General features: G+C 38.8%; 1 protein-coding gene across 6 annotated transcripts in view; it reads right to left on the bottom strand.

Annotated features, from left to right (window-relative positions):
• The window catches only part of grin2bb (glutamate receptor, ionotropic, N-methyl D-aspartate 2B, genome duplicate b), a 95,679-nt gene that overhangs the window by 8,439 nt on the left and 66,790 nt on the right, over positions 1-20,450 (bottom strand). For all 6 annotated transcript variants that reach the window (XM_086082191.1, XM_086082192.1, XM_086082193.1 and 3 more), the window contains 8 exons: positions 11,626-11,740; positions 11,347-11,552; positions 9,537-9,708; positions 7,356-7,509; positions 5,767-5,892; positions 4,476-4,705; positions 2,576-2,736; positions 784-971 (listed from right to left, as the gene is read on the bottom strand). In XM_086082191.1, the coding sequence (XP_085938317.1) occupies positions 784-971; positions 2,576-2,736; positions 4,476-4,705; positions 5,767-5,892; positions 7,356-7,509; positions 9,537-9,708; positions 11,347-11,552; positions 11,626-11,740 (1,352 nt within the window). The remainder of the gene's footprint in view (positions 1-783; positions 972-2,575; positions 2,737-4,475; positions 4,706-5,766; positions 5,893-7,355; positions 7,510-9,536; positions 9,709-11,346; positions 11,553-11,625; positions 11,741-20,450) is intronic.

Genomic DNA, 20,450 nt, shown 5'->3' with positions numbered 1-20,450 from the left:
CAGAGATACAGTATGTTTGTGGAAGTCAGCGAGATGTGAAATCTTGAGGGAGTTTGCCTCCGGTGACTCCGCATCCAAAGTGTGAGTGGGGGGAAAAGGACATATTTTCTCGGGTGGCTAGTTGTTGCCAAAAACAGCTCAGGTCTCATGTCACGTTGCATTATTTTAACTGAACGCCCCACAGAAGTTCATCCTCATTAAGGATGGCTTATGCAAGGCTGATCATTCTTTGTTGTGGGGAAAAAAAATAAAATTGCCTGCTGGGACTTGACAATCCTCAGGGAGGAAGTTTGCATGGTCATGTGAGAAGTATTTCCACCCGAAAATGTGTCCATCTTATTTCCACATCGCTGGGGGCTCCTAAGGGGGGGGGGGGGGGGGGGCACGTCCAGAGAGATTTGCTGGATTTGCCCCGATGGTTTGTTTTTCTTTGGTATGTGTGAGAGAGAGCGAGATAGAGAGATCAAGTGGGGAATATTGTTCCTCAATGCTTGACCGGCGCGATAATATTGTTTGTGCAAATGAGCATGAATGAGTCAATCTTCGAGAGGTGTTAACTCGTTTAATCCCAGATCTCTTTTTTTTAATTGAACTGTGCTACTGATTACTTTTTGATAGATGGCTTTCCCATTTTTATCATGAGCACTAATAAGATTGCTTGGTGAGTGGTAGGCCAGGTGATTGATTGATTGATTGATAATTAGGCAAGGGTTACATTTCTTAATCCGAATGAATTTGGTGATTTTGACTCAAGTAACAACATATCATCATCGAAGGTCTCACCGTCTCCAAACAGCATGAGGATGGCGAGGTCCACAGCTCGTTTCCATCCCGAGTCTTTCTGGATGGCGATGCCGTAACCAGTGGAGGCAAAGACTTTGCCGCTGCCAATTGTGACCAGCTTGCAGCCCTCGTCCCGTCCCGCCATGTAGTTTAGCACTGCGGCGTCGTAGATGAAGGCGTCCAGTTTGCTGCAGAGCACAACAGAAGAACCGTCCATCTTTTCTGGTCGTGCTGGACCCAATCGTAGATGATTTTGGAGTGCACACTGGACTGGTTCGAAGTCCAATCACAGGGCAATATTTTCTTTAATTGTACACTTTTTAATACCATTATTACCTTTTGTCACTGATTGGCTGGGCGAAAACACAGGGATCTACTTGTAGTGAGAGGTGTGGCCATGGTTCAGTCTGTTTACATGCATGTTTATTCTAGAGTTGTCAAGCGATTACTTTTTTTTTTTTTTTATCAGATTAAACACATTTTAGAATTTCGATTAATCTTGATTAATAACTTAATTAAAAAAAATTATCTGCATTTTTTGCCCGCCAAATTTGAAGAGCACCTGTTATGTGTTAATTCTTTCTACATTTGATATTATGAGGATGTCTTCCACATTTTTTGATACATTGCACACTCTCATCCTCTTTTTCAAAAATAGTTAATTACTTGCATAATTAAAAAAAGACCCAAATATTCAGAATGTCATACGCAAACATTTATTAAATGCTTTACTTTAATGCATGCATGCACTACTTTTAACGTACCCGTCCGCTGTCAAAATCAATAATATGATTAATATGGGTGTTGGGCGATTACAATTTTTAATCGTATTTAACCACATGACTTCAATAGTTAACTCACGATTAATCACAAATTTTGTATCTGTTCTAAATCTACAATAAAACTTTTTTTTACATAAGTTTTCATTCTCTTGTTAACATAAAAGTGGGAAAAAATTTTAAACTAATAGAGCTATGGCTGCCTCTTTTAGTCATTGATACAGTAATTTCATAATAATTAATACAATTTATTTAAAATTGTACTGTCAAAAACGAGTGTGATATTGATTTGTGTTGAGGTCATTTTTCTGCCACTAGATGGCATAATTGCATTTGTAAGACGTTGGCGACAGCTCAGTGCATTTTTCTTTTCGTACTAAGAGCTATCATGAGGTAACGTGAAATTCTGCACACCTTGTGATTAATCTACGTTAATACTTGATTAATTCAATCATTTTTTTGTGATTAATCAATGAGTTACCGCTATTCAATCTTGATTATTAGTTTATTTGAATCAACTGATGATATGACAACACAATTTCTATACATCAATGGGAGTTTTGAACTTAATTGATAATAGCACATTGTGATCACAGGATGGAGAAATCAACGAGCCTTCCTGATCTAATCAAAACAAATCGGAGTGATTTGACAGCTCATTGACGAGATGCTTTCCAACTTGCTAGCAAATGATGCCTTTGGGCTCCAGTAATCTAGCATGATCTCTTACATGGTCACTGTCACATCGTATTTGCATTTTCAATGTAAAACATAGGATGACTTATGAGTTAGTTTTGAGAGGCGGTCACCATAACTTCAGTTTGCTACTGTTCCCACCCACACTGTTCAGAAAACTCGCTCTTTCTCTATCCCCCGCCTCGATGCCCTTCATCATATTTTCTTATGATTGCATCATTAGAGAACCTCTTTTTTCCCCTCCTCCCTTTCATCCCCCATGTCGGCCCCTCCATTCATCCTCCCCTCTGAAAGCTGCTCCCCCGGCCCCTCCTCACCCGGACTTGAGACTGTACAGGGCCTCGTCCACATTTTTCTGGTGGAAGCTGGTCATGTAGGTGTGCATGTCCCGGTAGTTGTTGCGGATGTTGCGCTCGGTGCTCCCGTTGGGCACGGTGCCAAAGCGGAACGGCGGTGAGAACTCGTTAGGCTTCTGGAACTGTTGTTGAAGTCGGGGGGGTAGGGTGGGGGCGGCGGTTTCCGGAAAAGAAACCACAAAGAGAAAATGACAGAGGAGTGCTCGTTAGCATAGAAAAGGCACTGAAACGCATCAAATAGCCTTTAATGCACTGTTGAGCAGAGGACAGAACGATGCTTTGGGAAGCCTAAATTAGCTAAATGTTTGGAGTCGTGATCAGAGGGCTGACGTACATGGGAGAATCTCAAGGACTAACACGGCGTACTAAAAATCAACTCGAAAGTGTTCCGCGGCTCATTAAACCGAAAACAAATTCCTAAAAAGCCGACAAAATGAGGAATAATTGATCAATTTTAAGATCTATTTTTAGAAATGAGAAATGAGCCTCAAGGCTCAAGGTGTTGAGAAGAATGTGTGAAAAGGTGAAGAACAGTCGTGGGAAGTAAAGAAGTTAGACTCACATTTAACTTATTCACTGCCATTGACGGCTATAGATGTAAAAAAATTCATTTGAACTATTTCTGTTAGTTTAATTGAGTATGAAAACCTAGAAAAAAAATATATTGTACGTTTTGAACAGATAGAAAATTTGTGATTAATCATGACTTAACTATTGGAATCATGCGATTAATTACAATGAAAAAATGTCATCGCCTGACGCAATAAAAAAAAGAACCGATTATTAAAAATTAGGGGTGTCAGGCGGTTATTTTTTTTAATTGTAATTAATTACATGACACTAGCTAACTCAGGATTAATCACAAATTTTATATCTGTTCTAAATGTACAATAATTTTATCCCCTAGGTTTTCATACTCTTGTTAACAAAAGTGGAAAAAAAAGTTAAACTAATAGAAATAGTTTAAATGATTTTTTGACGTCTATAGCCGTCAATGGCAGTGAATTAGTTAAAAAAGGAAGATTCCAACATTATGTCACTTACTATCAAAGTAAAAGCTGAGATTTTACAATCAAACGTTGTGTGACAATAAATTAAAATATGAGCATCTGGGAAGCAAATGATCTTTGCAGCCAACCTTCATTAAAAGCTGAATATGTTGTTTTTGTTGTTAAATTTATTTATTTTTAGTTATACAAAAGGCAACAACAGATGTTTAAAATGCATTAAATCAACAAACTCCTGTAATTCTAAATTGTAAGCCTAATAGCATTGATGCCTACATTATATTTTAACGCTTTCATAAACAGGAAAAAAAAAAGCAGGCACGTTGGTAGCAATTTGTTATTGCTATAGAATTTAAAATGACCCTGACAATTATGCTATGAGGCTAATAATATATAAACTCATGAACAATTTATTTAGTTTTTTTTTTATACTGTCGTTAACTTTTTGTGAAAGGTTTTAGTTTCCTTTTTAAATATCTGATTCCAGACTAAAGCTAATACTTTTTATGAGTGCATTACTAAATTACGCACTATGAATATAAACTAATCAGAAAATGGATGGATGAAAAGGTGAGTACTAGGACTACAATTTAACTAAATAAACGAATAAAGGTTTTACGACGTCAGCATTGTGACTGTAGAATATATATTTTTTTCTACTTCTATGACCAGCGTTCTTGAACAGCTCGTGCTCAGCCTTAAGAGAAAACGTAAAAACTGAAATGCTAAGGCGCCGCCAAAAATAACAAACAAAACCTCCTCCTCCTCCGAGGTCCTAATCTCTACTTTCAGCACATTTAGATTCTGTTCCAGCACCCCAGAAACTCTCCGAATAGCATGTACTGTATTCCCACCTTTTTGTCTGACAGGCCCGACACCTGGTCCACATACTCCTCCTGGATCATGAAGGCTGCCAGGTTGGCAGTGTAGGAAGCCAGGAAGATGACAGCGAAAAAGGCCCACACTGATACCATGATCTTACTGGTGGTCCCTTTGGGATTCTGCACCGGGACGGAGTTGTTGAAAACCAGACCCCAAAGCAGCCAGACGGCCTTGCCGATGGTGAAGGAGGGGCCGCCGGGTTCTGGCAGGCAGGGAAAGAAAAGAAGCACGACGGAGGATGAGGAGATGAGGGCGGGAGGGAGCCACAATGCTGATGGAAGTACTTAGTGGATGTACTGTTGATTTGCATTTTTAGTTTGTTGGCTTTACCCACTTTATTAGGTACACACGTACAATCTGGTAATGAGCCACAGTGGAGCAAACTACAGAGATTGTTCTGCCCGTGTTTGTGTACATGTGAATGAAGGTAGTAGGCGGGGTAGGTATGACAAACTGGAGGAGGGTGAAAGGAGGAGGGGGCAGGGCTAGACATGCTACAATTGTTCACATCTGGAGCAAGAATACGCCCGGGACGACGGCCTTATCTTTCCACCAAACATAGTATGCACAAACAATAGAGTATTTCCCTCAAATAGGAGACATTTAGAAAAGACCACATGAGGAAATGTTACTTCAACTCAAACATTCATTTCGCCCCCTAGAGCAAAAAAAAGAAAAGAAAAGAAGGCTGTGAACCGCGATAAAACACTTTTACAGATTAGAGATTTTATCTTGAGTGGCTGCTGTTGCGCCAGGCCAATTCAACCCTGACAGCCTGGCTCTATAAAACCTACAGGAAAAGCAAAGAAATCGAATTTGCTGACTTTGATGGGGAAATTGATTGAAACTGGCCTGCTGCCTGGGACTGCGCTCGGCACCCAGCGGGCGGTGGCGCCGCGTTCTTCCACGCATTGTTCAAACTGACAAATATTTTCAATGCGCGCTAATAGAAGCGCTTGAGTGCAGTCGGACTTTTTACACGCAGGGAGGAGAAGGTGGCGTAATGCTGGTGTAATACTTGAGAGAGGCGCGAATAAGAGTGGGGTTGGAGCAGGAGCTCAGTCTTTGACATTTGATTGTGTTAAACAAGCCTTTTTATTAAAAAAAAAAAAAAAGACCTCAAGTGAGTGATGATGGAAGTAAATGGAGCATCTCAGCTCTCCACATGGGTGATAATACAAAAAATTGAAATTTCAAGGTAACTCAATGGGGCGCCAAATGAGTCAGTCAGTGTGTGTGCGCGTTTGTGCCAGCCACTCTCACCTCTGCCGTCTGCCAGGCAGCGATTGTAACCCACCGGGCTGAAGTACTCAAACACAAACACGGCCACAGCGGACACGATCAGCAGCATCACAAACATCATCACCCACACGTCAGCACTGAAGGGCTCTGCAACACAAGGGCAGCGTTAGGTTAGGCGGTGACTTCATGTTTACTCAACTCACAGCCAACCACATTGCAACAGCTGCACAAAGTTGATGTGCTTTGCAACCTTTGTGACAGGGTGGCAAAAATCTCATAGCACACCACCAAACAAAAATATCACAAAAAAAAAAGGAGACTACACAGATCGGATTGGCTATATCAGATGGGATGATATTTAGCTTTTTTTTTTTTTTTTTCACAGACGGGGAAGCTTTTAAAAAAGGACTCAAAACCTTCCTTTAAAAACAAAAACAAAAAAGCTTTCCCTGATTAATTTCAATTTTGAGCTTTTATTACTTTTATTGTTGCCTGTGTTGTGCACTTTGAGATTTATTTTACGTTACAAATAAAATAAAATAAAAAATTAATTAATTAATTCCCCAATCCAATCAATGGTGTCATTGATCATTGATCAGACAGTAAATAAACGAGTTATTTAAAAATACATTGGTTATCAGTGATCGGTTTGTTTAAACTCGATGGTCGGTGATTGCTGCCAAAAAATCCTGATCACATAAAGCCGAACAAAAAGTATATATTCTGATGCAATGATCTCGTCTCAATTTAGTTAATAATCTATTTACAGGGTTTCTGCAGGTATCATTAAATCTAATTTAATGCTTTTTAATGTTTGTTTTTTTTAAGTTGTTTAAACTGCAAATTAACATAAAAGTGGACAAACTTGATTACCAAATACAAATGTGGTCGCATCTTTTAGTTCATTGATATTGTAATTTTACAGTAAGTAATGAATAAATGTACAGTTAACAGTTACGATTGTGTAAACACTTAATCATAGATTTGTGCTGAGGTTTTTGTTTTCTGCCACTAGGTGGCATTAGTGTTTCATGTTGGACATTCAGAGCCAGTGGTATTTGGAACATGAAGCAACTTGTGAATTCCAGGCCATTTTGTTCATTGTAGATTACAAAGCATGAACAACAACAGTATTAAAAATGTTAATGCCTCTCAACAACATATTTAATACCTTCTATGTGCCATTTAAGGCCTTAATTTCTGCAACATCCATGTAATTACTTGTAATGCTTTTTAATGACCCAGGAAAACACTGAAGTGTTATGGCTAAAACATAGCAAATATGCAGGAATCCTATGTATGCTTATATTTTTATTTTTCGCACATTATCATCATCATACCCGGAAAAATACAGTATACACAGTACACAAATATTGTATTTTACAACAATACTTAACCATATATACAATTTCATATTTAACTGTGGATGAAATAAGTGAAGTTTGTGGTAAAAAATAAATAAATTGCGAGCCATTTTAACATAGCCCCTTGGCCAAAAGATGGCGCCAAAGCAATATTTTTATTATGCATGGCTTGAGCACAAAAACGGCGAATAGGTGAGTTTTTCATGAAATAACAAAGGGTAGGGCTCCTCTCAAGTGTCTTCTCACCTAAGAAGGCAGAGGGTGACACCGTCCCATTACTACGGGAAACCATGACGCTAATCCCCGTCTCGATGAAGGGCACGGAGAAGTCAATGACCTCGGACCGCTCCTCGTTGATGGTGAGCGAGCCCACCGCCATGTGAGCGTTCTTAAGCACCACCTGACACACACACACGCACAAACACAGACCCAAGTGGGGGGTGGGGTTATGTCAGTGAATGTAACGTGGAAGCACTCGAAGTGAGGAATAGCCACAGGAGCGAAAAAAGGATTAATACTGTGCTGACAACCTCGAGTGCGTTCGGGTATATTCAGCTTAGCATTGGACTATAAATACAAATGTAAAATACATTTGCAAGAATTGTGTGTAATTCAACACACAAGCACATTTTCCCCTCTCCATCTCCCATTAGCTCCACCCGAGGTTGTGCGGAGCTGACGACTCGCGTCCCCCCAGGCCAGGTGGAGGGGGAACATGTGCTTGTGCATGTGAAATAGGCAGAAGCCTTTCCGATGATTTCATTAGGCCTATCTCAAATGTAAATTCCTGCGGGCACAGTGACAATCTCTTCCTGGCCGCGGAATCAACAACAAACATCTGTAAACGGAGTGAATGACGAGACAGAAGGATAAATACAAGGCGTTCCGGAAAAGGCGGCTGTAATTAAGACACTTGTTTCTACATTGCTTCTAATAAAAATAAAAAATAAAGCTGATGATTGAACAAAGCCAACAAATTAGTTCATTTTAGTCTGTAAGGCTTTCTTAGGAACAAACAAATCGTGTGTCAGTGTTCATACTGATGATGCTGTTGTTTCATTGTTTGACTACATCCTCAATTCTCCATCTTTACGCAGGTAACATTGTTTGAAGTTCCAGGATTGGTGCCACAAAAGAATATTTCAAACCCAAAACTACCAGTTTTCCTCTACAACCAGCAGAAGAGGTGAGAGGTGTCAGCATCTGACAATTCCTGTCTGAGAAGAACATCGTGTGCTGCAGAAACCTCCCTACTCACGCAACCTGGCTCAGTTGGATTATTTTTCCCTTTTTCCAATCTTTAATTGAGGGTTCCTTTTTTGGAGATGTGGATGACATCATGTGGGCCCCGATGGCGGAGCTGTGTAGCATCCTGAAATAATCTTTTCAAAAGTGCATGAAGGAAGAATGCATTCATTATTTCAAAGGAGAAAATGTGTAGTTCATACTTTGGATTTGAAATCGATCTTTTGTGACACCAGTTCATTTCCACCGTTTTAAGGAACTGAAACCTGAAATTCGAAAGAAAAAAAAGATTTTGCCATGGCACAATTTTTTTTTAAAGAGGATGGCAAAAAGAGAAACGTTTGACATCTCATGTCATGAAAATTTGTGAAGTTTCGCGAGCCAATTTTATTCCATTTGGCTCGGGCATTTTTTCTTTGTATATTTGTAAAAGTACGATTTGTATATATATTTTTCTCATACTACAAATGTGTTCTTTTAAAACTCAAGTTTTTGTCTCGTTACATTCTAACTTTATTCACTTATTATTATTATTATTATTATTCATTATATTACCACTTTATTCTAGTAGTTATTCATTTACATTTTCTCTTCAGAATTTTTAATTGTGTTCAGACTTATTTATGATTGTTTTCTTGTAACAATATCTCATATTATAGCCTAGTACAAATGGAAAATACAAATTTTGTAAAATATATATATTTTTTAATTGCAATATTCAGATGGTGAAGCCGCATTTAGCTGTTATGCTGCACACAAATGGAATAAACTGCCAACAGAGTTAGTTAGTCAGCCCAGAGTGTAAATGCTTTTAAATCCAGGTTAAGCATTTTGCATTTTTCCCTATACATTTGATTAAGCTTTTTTAAACATATTTAAATCATGTTTTTTTCGTCTTTTAATTATCTTTAGAACATTTCTTTACTCTAAATGTTTGAAAGATTACTGTCTAATGCTTTAACATCAACGTATGTTCTATTAGTACATTTTGTAAGCTACTACTTTTGTTTTCTCTGCTGTGCTTCTGAATATTTTTTAACTGCTGTGTTTTGTTGCTTTCCTTGTATAAAGCACATTGTGTATGAAACAAACTATAGAAATAAACTTGCCTTGTCATTATGAACATATTTCAATTTTCAGTTTGACTTTATTCTCCAAATGACACGTGAAAAAAGTCCTCACCTCCCCGACCATGCCATTCCACGTCCCGTTCACCTTCTTGCCGTGTTTACCGTTAGTAACCAGGTAGAGGTCGTAGCTGAACTTGACAGCTTTGGCAATCTTCTTCAGGATGTCGATGCAAAAACCTTTGCAGCAGCGCTTGATGTAGATGCCCGAGTCGACCGTTTGGTTGCTGGCATTTGAGAGGGAGAGGGAGGAGGAATTGAAATCTCCAAAAAGGTTTAACAGCAAGAGTTGTGTTATTTATTTAAATTAGAGTGTGGGAAAAAAAGGACTAGAGAGAGAGAGATTGTATATACTGAACAGTGAACACGTTTCCACATTTCACTGCGGAGTGTGAGAGACAGCAATGTGGTAATAAATAGAATATGTCAAGAGCAAGGCGACTGTTAAGTAGTGTGAAGTGGTGGCTCAAGCAGTCATGCAAATGCAAAGCTGCGCTCTAGGATTGCGATGCTTCTTTTGAATAGTAATGATGTATGTATGTTGTTGGAAACAGATGTCAAGCAAAAGGCAACGTCTGTCTGATTGTGTTCTCTAAAGTTGAATGAATGTGCAGACACCTTCACAAGTAGAAAGTAACGGCGTTGCGAATTCATATCACGCCTGTGAGCCAACCTCATGATGACTGAGGTACTGTAATTTATTCCATAAATTATGCAATAATGAGAACACAGGGGCTGTGACCATATGCGTATGTGGGTGTGAGCTTGTGAATGTTTAAATGCTAAATCTACACATTGTAGTTTATTTAGGTCACAAAATCCAACAGAGTTCAAAAAGAGGTTACACTGCAAAGCCTCGTTTGCTCTTGCACCTTCATATCAGTTGGAGATAATTGCTTATCAGTTGAAGTCTTGTCTTCTGAGCATTCTCAGAAAAGTATCCCAGAAGCACACTATACGGGAATGTCACAGAAAATACCATTAATCCATTCCAGATTCCCCCCCAAAATATGTTGTTTTGTAATGTGTTGGTTAACACAATCTGTTACAGACCCCACACACACAGAATTTTTTTGGGCCATTTAATAGTTTTGATGGCGTGCTTCGATAATCTCAAATCTCAAATCTCAGAATCTGATCCTCTAATACAGAAATTTCACATCATCAAAAGTGATCTAACAAAGATAAAACAGGAAGAAAAAAAAACATGTGATGCAACGTGGAACCGTTCATTTAATAATTTGACAGCTCAGCATGCTTAAATGGTAAAATTTTTATCAGATTAATTCTATAAATACAGTAATTTGGGATGTTATAATTGTTGAACTGTGTTTATGTTGGGTTTGTATAAGTGATTCTCAAAGTGTGGTGTGTGTACCAATAGTTGTAGGTGGCCTCTCCCTAGTAATTGGCAAGAATCATTAAAATGTATGTATTAAATAATTAGAAATTGTTATATAAATAATAATAATAATAATAATAATAATATAAAAATAAAAATAAATAATAGAAATATAATATATAATATTTTTATAATTTTTTTATTATAATTTATTATTCTTAAACATTCATTAAGTTAAATGTTTGTATTAATATATAAATAACAATAAAATAAAACATTGAAAAAATATAATTTATAGTTTTTATAATTGTATTTCTTTTATCAAAATAAAATAAATAATAAAAATACAATATATAATATTTTGTTATTATATCTGTGTATAATTGTATTATTATTTATTCTTATTATTATTAATACTATTTGTACATCAAATTCTAATCATTTAATATAAGCATTGAACTAAATCAAAGGTAAAAAAATAGTTCAATTGACTAACGTCCAATTTAACAGCAGCCTCTCTCACCTGAGTTTGAGCTGTTTACGACAAGGCACGGTGTTCCTCATGCAGGTGCCGCTCAGCGGATCCACGTCCTCCACAATGACGAAAGGCGCCTCCTCCAGCGTGACGATGGACAGGTGGTCCTCATGCTCCTCCGTCGCCGAGTAGAGCTCAAAACGAGGCCACACATGGTACTTCATGGTCAGAGAGCCTTTCTCCCACTTGCCCACCTGCGCAACAAAGAGGCCTCGTGATGTGCGGGACTTTTGGAACCAAGAGCTGCACGACGAACGCCATATTTACTCTGTCCCACTGTCTGTCCTTGTCGAGCAGGATGATGACCAGTTTGGGGAAAATCTGGTGGCCCTCCTCGCTGAACGACAGGTTACGCCCTTCAAACGTCACATTCATGATGTACCTGACAATTAGATGGCAATTCCAAATGTCAGAACGTGTGTGTGGGATTGAAAACAAAGGGTGTCGTTTATTTCAGGATGGCGAACAAGGCCTAATACCATACACAACACACTGCGGTGTCTTGGTCTCAAGCGGGTGAGTTTGTGGGAAATATCCCCATCTAAATTCTACACCATGTTCACCTGCGAGGCCATGTTGTCATTCTGTTTGAGATGTGGACAGGCAGAACAGGGGGGGGGGGGGGGGGGGGCAGCATGTCAAGAAAGATGAGGTCCGTGGACAAAAACAGTAGCAATATCTGGCAACATTCAAACCGCAACTGTGGCTTAAAAGACACTAAAACCATGTAGGCGAGGGATTTATTATGATAATGACTGATACGAGACAAAAAGTGTGTCTTCAATGATGACTGATCAGGGGGATTAATGCATTCTTTACAAATCTTTACACATCACAATATCTGCCCGTCATTATTTACCCTTTTCCTAACGTATTTTTGCTTACTCTGTGGTGCAGATAAACTGAGAAAATCCTCCATCAGTCCAAAGTATTAACACAGTAGTCAAGATAATCAAATCAAAGTCAAATGTGAATACGTCATGTCAGCAAACATCAAAGGATTAACAGCTCGTGTTCTTTCCCATTTTTTTTTTTTTTTGTGGCTTCTTTGTAACTTCTATTACATATAAGTACTGCACTGCGGTTTATGTTTTCTTAACCCTCCTGAGAGATTGGTTTCTCAGGGACAGCAATAATGTTCCCAAGTCAATTTGACCCAGTTGTTTAAATGCTAAAAATGCATCCTAATAAACATTATTAACCTCGTTCAATGCAAATATTGCAAATAAACCATTTTAAACAAGTTTCATCATGAAATACAGCTATTTGTAGTTATTTCACTTTAAAATGGGTCATTTTGACCCGGGCTACATTTAAAGGCCTACACCAATGCGACGTCGGGAGCTGGACAGCGTTGGGTCGACGGCATGCGCCGTCTGATCAGTCGTAAAGTCGGATCGAGTTGGAATATGTCGAGGGGGTTTTCAGCAAATTCGACATGTTGAATCAGCGTTGGGGCATTTGATCACTGTGATTGGCTGTTAGCTAGCGAATCAGCGCACGGGGCAAGAATAGGAAGTAACGAACGCGGATAAACAGTACTGATGGAAAGCCTAGACCATTCCACCCCAACCCCCCAACCCACCCACTTTTGTTAACAAGAGTATGAAATTCTAGACTTTTTTTTTTTTTATAAATAATCTTATTTTTTTAAATGAAAAGATTATTAAAAATTAGGGGCGTCAGGCGATTACTTTTTTTTATTGTAATTAATCGCATGACTTCAATAGTTAATCACAAATTTTAAATGTACAATAATTTTTTTCTAGGTTTTCATACTCTTGTTAACAAAAGTGGAAAAAAAAGTTAAACTAATAGAAATAGTTCAAATGATTTTTTTTTTTACGTCTATAGCCGTCAATGGCAGTGAACGAGTTAACCTAAAATGCATGTTTTGGGAATGTGTAAGGAAGTATTTCTCATTAAATTTAGAGTATGTTCTGGACAACTCACTCTCACTTTTGTGTTTCTTCCATGTTCATCTTGACACTACGTTAAAAGCGGTGAACTCTCTGTGAAGGTTAGATAAAGGCACAACACAGATTGGTGGTCAAGAACAGTGATGGAGTGGGGAGAAAATAGAAATAGCTCAAGGACACGATTCCAACAGAGTCAAGGGCAAAAGGTGAAACTTGAAAAAGAGGGCAAGCGTATGAACCTCCTGTGAGGACTCATATGGGCAAACGCGTCTCAACAAGTGCACATCTTGTTCTTTTTCTACCAACAACCGCACCCCAGCCACTAAACACCACCCCCCACCCCCACCCAGCGAAACCCCCACCCACCCACCGCGCTCTGTCCCTCACTCTTCCTCGTCGCAAACTGTGGGCCGCCGTCACCATGGAGACGTTCTGCTTCGGAACACAATCCACCGGAGAAATAAATATCTTGTCTGCATACAAGGAGTACTAAATGTATGAGCCCATCATCTTCAAGTGTGAAAAGACAAACACAAGACAATAAATCTATTAAAAAGAGATGAACAAAAGGCCAAAGATTTAATCACAAGTACCTCCCACTGGAACACTGAGTGGCTCTGAGTAAAACGTCTGTGGCTTTATTAATAACACACCTCTCACGCGCACACATGGTGGAGTGGAGGATTCACACTTTGTTGTGCCAACACAATTATTGGTGCACACATGATGGGATAAGCCTCCTTAAAGGACCTGTTGCTAACATCTACCATGTGAGCACTGTGCGACATGTGCATGTCAGAGGTGGTTAAAAAAAATGAAGAAAAAAACACTGTTAAATGTACTGATTCAACTGTCCTTGCAAAGTGAAAACACATATGGCATGTAAATGAAACACACCACAAAGAAGATCATTGTTAAAAACTTTACCAAATTTGAATAATTAGAAAAATAAGTATGTAAAATGTGTCATGAAAATTCAAGTTCATGTCTCAATGCTGCGGGCGTCTTTTAGATTTTTCATTGTTATTAGTTTCTATTTTATTTTTTACTTTCGTTTTTTAAAATTCAGTTCAGTTTTAGTTAGTTTTAAGAGCAGATTTATTAAATATTATTAGTTTTTATTTTTAATGCTTAATTGTAGTTCAGTTTTTATTAGTTTTACTTTTTTTGTTTTTAATATATGAAATATTTGTTGAGTACAAGATTTAAAAAAAAGTCACTAAGAATTGTGTAATTAAGTAAACTACGGTTTGACTTTCTTCTTCTGTATGGCTCAGTTTATGAACCGCACAGGTGAGCTGTGGTTGGTTGTTACCTAAACTCTGAGCACTTGTGACATCATTTTCAGTTGACAGTAAGTGAAAAATTTGTTTTTAAAAGTATTAATTTGGACATGAAAAATAATGAAGTAGAGACAAAATATTAACTTATTACTGCTGAAAATGGCTAAATGAGTCCAATATCTCTTTAGATAAAGTAAACTTTTTTTAGGTACTTGACCAAGGACTTTTTTTGGAACAGTTATTGTAGGTTTTACCAATAAAAGAAATATGACGTGAGAGAATTAAAAAATATAGTTTGATATACTGTACCTGTTTGAGAAAGTCCAAACTGATAAATGCCACACATTGCGTGGGGATGTTCGTATGCATGCCTTACGTACACGCCTGTGAGTACGCACGCTTGATAAATGATTGTTATGCGCACAACTGCAACGCATGGAAAGGGAGGGGACGCCTCGTATACTTCAGCATAATGTCATGTAATGCGTTGCTAGGGCAACCACAACCATCAGCTGTGTTGCCATGGGAACTGTAATCTCAGCGGATGAGAGGCGTATCTGTTTGTTTTTTTTTACCGTATATAATCCTGAGTGTTTACTTGCTATCTCGTGACGTCTCTCGCTGTCAGATCAATCCCTGCGATTCACCTCAGAGAAGCGTCCCAAATCACTCATCAATAGAATTCAAGGCCATTGTTTAACCCACGCCTTTACTGATGCATGCTGGGACTCGGAGAGCTTGCCGTGTTTTCTCATGTTTGGAGCCCATACTATCGACGAAGCTTTTATCAGCTGTTTGATCCCTTCTCATGTCGGCGTTCCCCTCTGACTTGACTGGAAATAGAAGAAGAAGAAGAAAAAAAAAAGCAACTGGGATGAGCTACTAACAGAATCTCACGCGGTTCAATCGCAGTCACGCGCTGTGTTTGCGCACGCTTCACCCACCAACTGTTCACTGCATGGCTGCGAGGGGGAATAGAGACAACCTTACAGCTTAAATATCTTCAGCGTGGTGACTCATGTTGATTTCTGCCTTTTATTGCAGACTGCACCCCCCCCCCCCCCTAAAAAAAAGCACACAGTCTGTCGCTGCAATGCAGGGATGTTAAACTGACATACAGCGTGTATACAGTCTGCGTGGAGACTGGCACACACACACACATGAACATACCGAGTCAATCAGGTTTGGATCGATGAGAATAGAGTGCATTGGTGTGCAATATCACAGCTGAGCCACAAGCGCTAAACTAATTAGGTCCGAGGTAGGAGGGGGGCAACAGGTGGTCTCAAAGGGGCTTGTGTGCAAATATAGTCACGTAACGTCATACGAGCACAATAACATGGGAGAAATATGTTACAAAATTACTTTAAATGTTGAACTCATTTTGGAATGTGGTGTTATACTGCGGGGGCAGCACGGCAAAGTGGGCCTAGAGGTTAGCATGTCTGCCTCACAAAATGAGGTTTGGGAATTTCAATCTCGGCTTTTGCACTCATGCGTGGGGCTTGTGTGTTCTCCCTGTTATAGCCTTGTTAGGATAAATGGTGTAACGATAATTGGCCGGTTGTAACTTTTCATCACAGACAAAGGAATTTCATTTCTATGTCCTGGACATAAAAATTGCAGGCAAAACATTTTGACTATTTTACAACTTTGTCTTTTAGTGTTTTTGTTAACAACAAAGAAAAAAGTCTGCAAAAATCAGCTGGTTTTTTTGCGTGGTGGATGTATGACTGTTGTCTTATGTTGTAATGTGTTAATATAAAAAAAACGGGAAAAAAACTAATATCGGCCCGGGCCCTACTTTTTACGTTCATATTCAGCATTTAATTTTCTACATTTGAACAAATAGGAAGACAACCAATGTTCTGGATTGGTTTGACAGTGAGGTTCCTTGGCACAATAAATTGTCACAAGACACCCGAAAAAAAACCTTGACTAAAGCTGCAGCTGACACTTGAGTGTGAAAAACTACAGGTTGTAATACTTTACACAAAGAGCATCAAATGCTTTTATCGCAGCCGTGGCTGAAATTGAAAAATGAAATGAAAAGAAGTAAAATATTTAATGATGTGCTGCATAAATTGGTTCGTGATGTAAGGCACGGCTTCCAGTTGAGAGCATTTAATACGAGTCCGCTGGTGCTGCATGTTAGTTGTGGGGCACTGGGAGGGGCCCAGGTAAGCTGCAGACATCAAACAGCAACCTGTGGTGCGAACAGGAGGGGTGACGTAACACGGGCACCTCGCTCATTTCAAACTGAGCCAAGCTTTAACATGCCAACACACACCTTCCGTAGCATACAGCATCAAATATTCATACCGTCTATTTTCAGTCGGTACATGAAATTCAAATTATTCTGCATTTCTTTTAAAGCACAAAAAAAAAACTACTAAACTCCTAAAAAGCCTCCACTAATTGCCGCTACTGGCAGCACATTTCTACACCCAAAGAATACTTAAACATGTTTTGAGAGACTTAGACTTGCACGCACCCGACAGCAAAAGTAATAAAGCATGATTTGAATTTGACCATACAATATATCACAAATGGAAGCAAGGAAAGATGAGTGAAAGCAGTTTAAAGTGATCAACACAACTTGACGCACTAACGACTTGGCTGCATCTGCCAGCACATTTGCTGCCGCAGGTGTCATTAGAATAGAAGTCCGGCCTAACTACTCGGTTTCGAAAACAGCTCAAGGATAATTATGGCAAATTAAACGTTTTGACACCAATTACGTATTCTTCCTCCTACAGATGATTTATGCAAAGTGAAATCTTGGTAAACATTAAATGCAGAGTCAGATTTCAGATTCACCAAAAATTGGCCTATTAGCTTGTCTAGTGACATCGGTATTTTTCCTTCCTCTGGTTGCTTCAGTTATGTTTATCTTTCACATTGGTGAGAGAATGGTTTAAAGGATGACGTCGGACCTGATTCAAAATTCATTTGCAAGGCGTACTTTTCAAGAAAAACTGTAATAAAGACAGCAAAGGCCTATTTGGACTGAAACCAAAGGTCTGCCTATGCATGCAGGTCAATATTGGATGGTGTGGATTGCATTAACATGAATTATTCTGATGCAGATTTTAAGTATCCGTTTATCGTAGTCAGCCATTTACATGTATATGTCCTCACTTGTACATCAATATGTTGCTGTGAAACACTTAAAAAACAGATGTACACACATTGGTTAATTGCAGATATTAACACAATAGTGTTTGTATAAACAAATAATAACATTAATAATAATAATAATAAATATTATTATTATTATTATAATAATTATATTAATAAATTATTAATATAATAATAATTATACTAATAACCAGATTCGAGTGTACCCCGCCTACTGCCCGTAGACGGCTGGGATAGGCTCCAGCACCCCTGCGCCCCTTGTGAGAAATAAATGGTTTGGAAAATGGATGGATAATAGTAATAATAATAATAATAATAATAATAATAATAATAAAAAGCTTTAATTAGCCCCAATACATCAGTGTGGCTCCTGATCTACTCCCACATAACACTCTTTCAACCAATTGTGGGCCAAATCAATAAAAACAGTGAAAGGTGCAATAACACACGTGAATCCCAGTAAAGGCCACATGAACAATTGTTTACGTTGGTGGCATTAAAGGCACCTCGTGAGGATTTGTCCAGAGCTCACTGAGCAGCCCTGAAATACACCCTAATCCTGCCTCTTCACAATGTATAGATATATAATAATAATAATGCATCGTATTTATAGAACGGAAGGATGGTTGAAGACGTGATGTGTATCGGCTTACTGATTAAACATTTCAGCATCATTAAAATGAGCGTATAAAGAATATCTGTACTGTGTATGCAAAATGGGGGGGGGGGGGGAATTGAGATTGACGTGTGTAGCTGCCAATCAAACTGATCCTTTGACCCACTTGCATGTAAAAAAAAAAAAAACTCTCTGAGTTCATTGGGGCTCTACGTGCCCAAAAGTGCAATGCTTTGGCTTGCTGGCTCACTAATAAACAGAGGCAAGATTTATCAGACAGCCACTTTTATTGTGGCCATTGAGGAATGCAATAACGCTGCCATGCTGCAGCCGCCGCAGGAGGAAATACTTTAAGAGGTGACATAAGCAGAGACGAGCACGGGAGAGGCAGCGCACGCCTCTCGTGGCCCGCAGTGAAGATTGTCTTCTTAGCTTTAAGCTCACCGCCACTTTGTACACGCAGACAGCGGGGTAAAAAAACGGCCAAGCTGTCTACTTCTCTGAATATACAGGGTGCCATAAAGACTCTTTACAATTGAATTATTTTATTATTAAATCAAATGAATGGACAAATCTGTGGACATTATTAGAAAACAAGTCGTAGATATCCATTTATATATATTTATAGTCCGCCTAGAAAATATGATGCAATTCAATCCAAGAGCACTTTGAAAATCTGACAGTAAGAAAGGCAAGGTCATTTTGACAACTATCCATCCATCCATTTTCTTAACCGAAATCTCAAGTATTGTAACACTAAATGGAGTGCAGATGTCTGCCAAGGTTTAAAAAAAAAAACATAGACTCCACTTCATATTCATGTCTGTTTGACCACATTATGGCAAGTGTCATTTTCTGCAATCAAAAGAGTGTGATTGACAGGAAAGGCGGCAGTAGAGAGACAGGGGAAAGACTGGGGTTCTTTTTCCTTATAATACATTGCTTCTTCATTATTTTCAGGTTCGCCTATGAAGAAGGAAGACTAAAATATTTGACGGCCCCAACTCTTCGCGGCGACAAAAAAAAAAAAATTGTCCTTAACATTGCTAACACCACTGCATAACATTGCATCCTTAATAACATTATAGCTCTGTTGAAAAACTTTATTAACATTGTTTATACTCCCAGTGCATACTCTGACAATGAGAGCGGTACTGCCACCTACTGTAGTGGATGTGCAATTACACTTTAATCTAGTACAGCAAAAAATAAAAAAATAAATCCGCAGAGGTGATCATTATGATCAAATTGATCTATAACTAATTTTGACCAATAATAAATTAATCTTTTTATTTAAAATTGTAGAAATGCTGGGAATTTCTGCTTTTCAACAGTAACTATTATCTGATTTCTGTAGTCCTAGATAGATTTCAGAGTTGCCAAATAAACATGCAAATCGATCTGCAAGTACTCAACGGTAAATACATTCAGCAACAATCCAAACATAAGCATTTATGACAGAATATTACACTTACACGTCACAGCTGCGCGTTAATGTGTCAGCAGTCATGTTCACATATACACTCACAGCATTAACAAATGAAAATAAGAATAACACATGCAAACACCTCTTTCACTGAACCTCCGTCCCTAGAAAAGCCCTTAGCGCCTCATCCAAAACCACTTGGAGCACATTTTCTCATCTCTGTCGGGCCTGAGATAACAAGTGGCCTCTGTTATTTTATTTTTATTTTTTTTACAGTATCTGTATTTAGCATGGTTCTGTTGTGTGCCTGGCTCATTCCGTGTATACTTATTGTGTGTGTTTGCCCCATAAGGTCAAGTAGCCCCTAAACTCATTTGAGTGCATGACTCACAGGGGCCTCCCGTCTTCGTCAATCACCACTGACAGGATGGCATGCTAATGCGCTATGCATGCAGCCCACTGTGGCCTGTAGCTATCCCGCTGCACCGTGCGCAGACATATGGCCTTATTATTGCTTTTGTCTCTCAGGGTGAATGTGTGTGCGTGTGTTTGTGTGTGAGCATTCTGTGTGGCACAACACTGGAAATACCACATTTATTGCATGCACATTCTGGCTGGTACACAAGAAAGACCCCCCCCCCCCAAAAAAAGCTAGGTTGAGCTACTTTAACCGCATTAGATTGTGCATGAGTGTGTGTAATGGTGTG

The sequence above is a fragment of the Leptonotus elevatus genome, chromosome 8 (assembly GCF_054856555.1).
Source record: "Leptonotus elevatus isolate MCC_2025b chromosome 8, RoL_Lele_1.0, whole genome shotgun sequence".
Taxonomy (NCBI): domain Eukaryota; kingdom Metazoa; phylum Chordata; class Actinopteri; order Syngnathiformes; family Syngnathidae; genus Leptonotus; species Leptonotus elevatus.
Note: the sequence above shows the minus strand (reverse complement) of the source record. Positions and strands in the feature narration are given on the sequence as shown.